We start from the raw sequence: 2,500 nt of genomic DNA on the forward strand, positions 1-2,500 counted from the left end.
GGGAGGAGAGGGGAAAGGGGAGGGGAGGAGAGGGGAAAGGGGAGGGAGTGGAGGGTATTGAGACTGGGGGATTACATACTTACTAGCGAGTTTGAGGATCAAGGCAAACCTCAAGCTAACAATGTCGTCCCTGGTGACCCGACTGTACTGTAGGGGGCAAATGTCGCGTCAGCCTTGGAACTCTGAAAAGCTCCGAGTGCCTCAGAGTCTGTGGACATCACGATAAGAGACGTCGAGAGAGCGAGGGGGGTTGGGGGTTGGGGGTTGGGGAGGAGAAGGAAGAGAAGGTGGAAGAGGAGGTGGAGGAGGAGGAAGTGGAGGAGGGGGAAGAGGAGGAGGTGGATGGGGAAGAGGAGGGGAAGAGGAGGGGAGGGGAGGGGGAGGAAGGGGGAGGAGAAGAAGAGGTGGAGGAAGAGGTGGAGGAGGAAGTGAAGCAGGGCGGAAGAGGAGGAAGCAGGGGGGAAGAGGAGGAGGAGGGGGAAGAGGAGGAGGTAGAGGAGGTAGAGGAGGAGGTAGAGGAGGGGAGGGGAGGCGAGGGGGAGGAAGGGGGAGAAGGAAGAGCAGATAAAGGAGGAAGTGGAGGAGGGGGAAGAGGAGGATGAGGAGGAGGAGGAGGTGGAGGAGGAGGGGAGGGGGAGGAAGGGGAAGAGGAGGTGGAGAAGGAGGCAGTGGAGGAGGGGGAGGAGGGAAGGAGTGGTGGTAGTAGAGGAAGAGGATGGGGAACAAACACACACACACACACACACACACACACACACACACACACACACACACACACACACACACACACACACACACACACACACACACACACACACACACACACACACACACACACACACGCACACGCGCGAGCTCACACACACACACACACACACACACACACACACACACACACACACACACACACACACGCACACACACCCAAGGGGCCAGGAGTTCTAGGCGGCCTGGAATGGAAAGCAAGGCGAAGCGAAACCCGAGGCACACAATGCACCTGACCCTGGGGACCAAAGGGACAAGAAAGAAAAAATACACTCTTGAAAGTAAGATAATAAATAGATGAAGAGAAATATAAATTGATAAAGAAATGAAATGAAATGAATTGAAATGAATGAAATGAATGAAATGGATGAAATGGATGAAATGGATGAAATGGATGAAATGAATGAAATGAATGAAATGAATGAAATGAATGAAATGAATGAAATGAAAATGAAACGAATGAATGAAAATGAAACGAATGAAATGAATGAAAATGAAACGAATGAAAATGAAACGAATGAAATGAATGAATGAAACGAATGATATGAATGAAACGAATGAAACGAATGAAGCGAATGAAACTAATTAAACGAATGAAATTAATGAAATGGTTGAAACAAATGAAATGAACGAATTAAATTAATGCAATGAATGAAATGGATAAGATCGAAGGAAAAGGTTGACAAAAATAAAAAACACATAAATAAATGAATGAATAAAGAGGGACAAGGACAGGAGGTACAAGAGAGGAGAAGAGATAGGCTTCTCTTGTAGGAGACCTGGCAGATGGGGTTGATCAAAGAGTACCAGGATGCTTTGGGCTCAATGGACAGAACGAGTGAAGAAAGACCAGCTACAAGATTGTGGAAGGCAGAAGTGGATGGAATGAACTTGTGAGAAAGACCGAGAACAGAATGGATGGGGTGAACGGGGCACTAGATGCAAGAGGAATATCTGTCGAGCTGAAGGGATTTCTACTTGTCTGCTCAGTATTTTCTCGACTGGTGTCTGTGCGTGTCTATGTGTGTGTGTGTGTGTGTGTGTGTGTGTGTGTGTGTGTGTGTGTGTGTGTGTGTGTGTGTGTGTGTGTGTGTGTGTGTGTGTGTGTGTGTGTGTGTGCGTGCGTGCGTGTGTGTGTAGTTTGGGGGTAAACTAGCTTCGGCAGTCGGGATATCCTATAGGGGTACTGTGTCTTGTTGCATTGCAGTGGATGGGGCAGAGACCCTTCATCCGCGAGGTGCAAAGATGGGAGGGGGCAACAAATGGGTTTCTGGATAGGTGTAGGGTGTGTGTAGGGTGTGTGTAAGGTGTGTGTACGGTGGGTGAACGCTTGGTGGACACCCCTCTTATAAGGGGGAAAGGGAGTTTGGGTTTATATAATTGGTATAATATATATATATATATATATATATATATATATATATATATATATATACACACATATATATACCGTATATGTATATACATGATAATAGTAATAACAGTAATAATAATGATAATTATAAACCAATACAAGGATTATAGTCATTGGCCATAGGAACAACAATAGGCGTCAATACATGTAGGGTTATACAGAACCGGAGTTCTCTCCCCCCTCCCCCCTCCCCCCATGGGGATCGAAAGAACTCTCCCCTCTCCCCCTGGGGGAGACTCTACTCACAGGGGCATCGCGCGAGGGAGGTGGACTCGTCGGAGCCGTCGCCACAGTGGTTGACCCCATCACAAGTCAGGTCAC

The 2,500-nt window shown here is 47.7% G+C and overlaps 1 protein-coding gene across 2 annotated transcripts in view; it reads right to left on the reverse strand.

Annotated features, from left to right (window-relative positions):
• The window catches only part of loaf (low-density lipoprotein receptor domain containing lost and found), a 645,276-nt gene that overhangs the window by 34,869 nt on the left and 607,907 nt on the right, over positions 1 to 2,500 (reverse strand). For both annotated transcript variants that reach the window (XM_076201479.1, XM_076201478.1), the window contains one exon: positions 2,426 to 2,500. This exon is cut by the window's right edge and continues 51 nt beyond it. In XM_076201479.1, coding sequence (XP_076057594.1) covers positions 2,426 to 2,500 — 75 coding nt within the window. The remainder of the gene's footprint in view (positions 1 to 2,425) is intronic.

The sequence above is a fragment of the Oratosquilla oratoria genome, chromosome 18 (assembly GCF_046742065.1).
Source record: "Oratosquilla oratoria isolate Oo_2021 chromosome 18, ASM4674206v1, whole genome shotgun sequence".
NCBI classification, from domain to species: Eukaryota; Metazoa; Arthropoda; class Malacostraca; order Stomatopoda; family Squillidae; genus Oratosquilla; species Oratosquilla oratoria.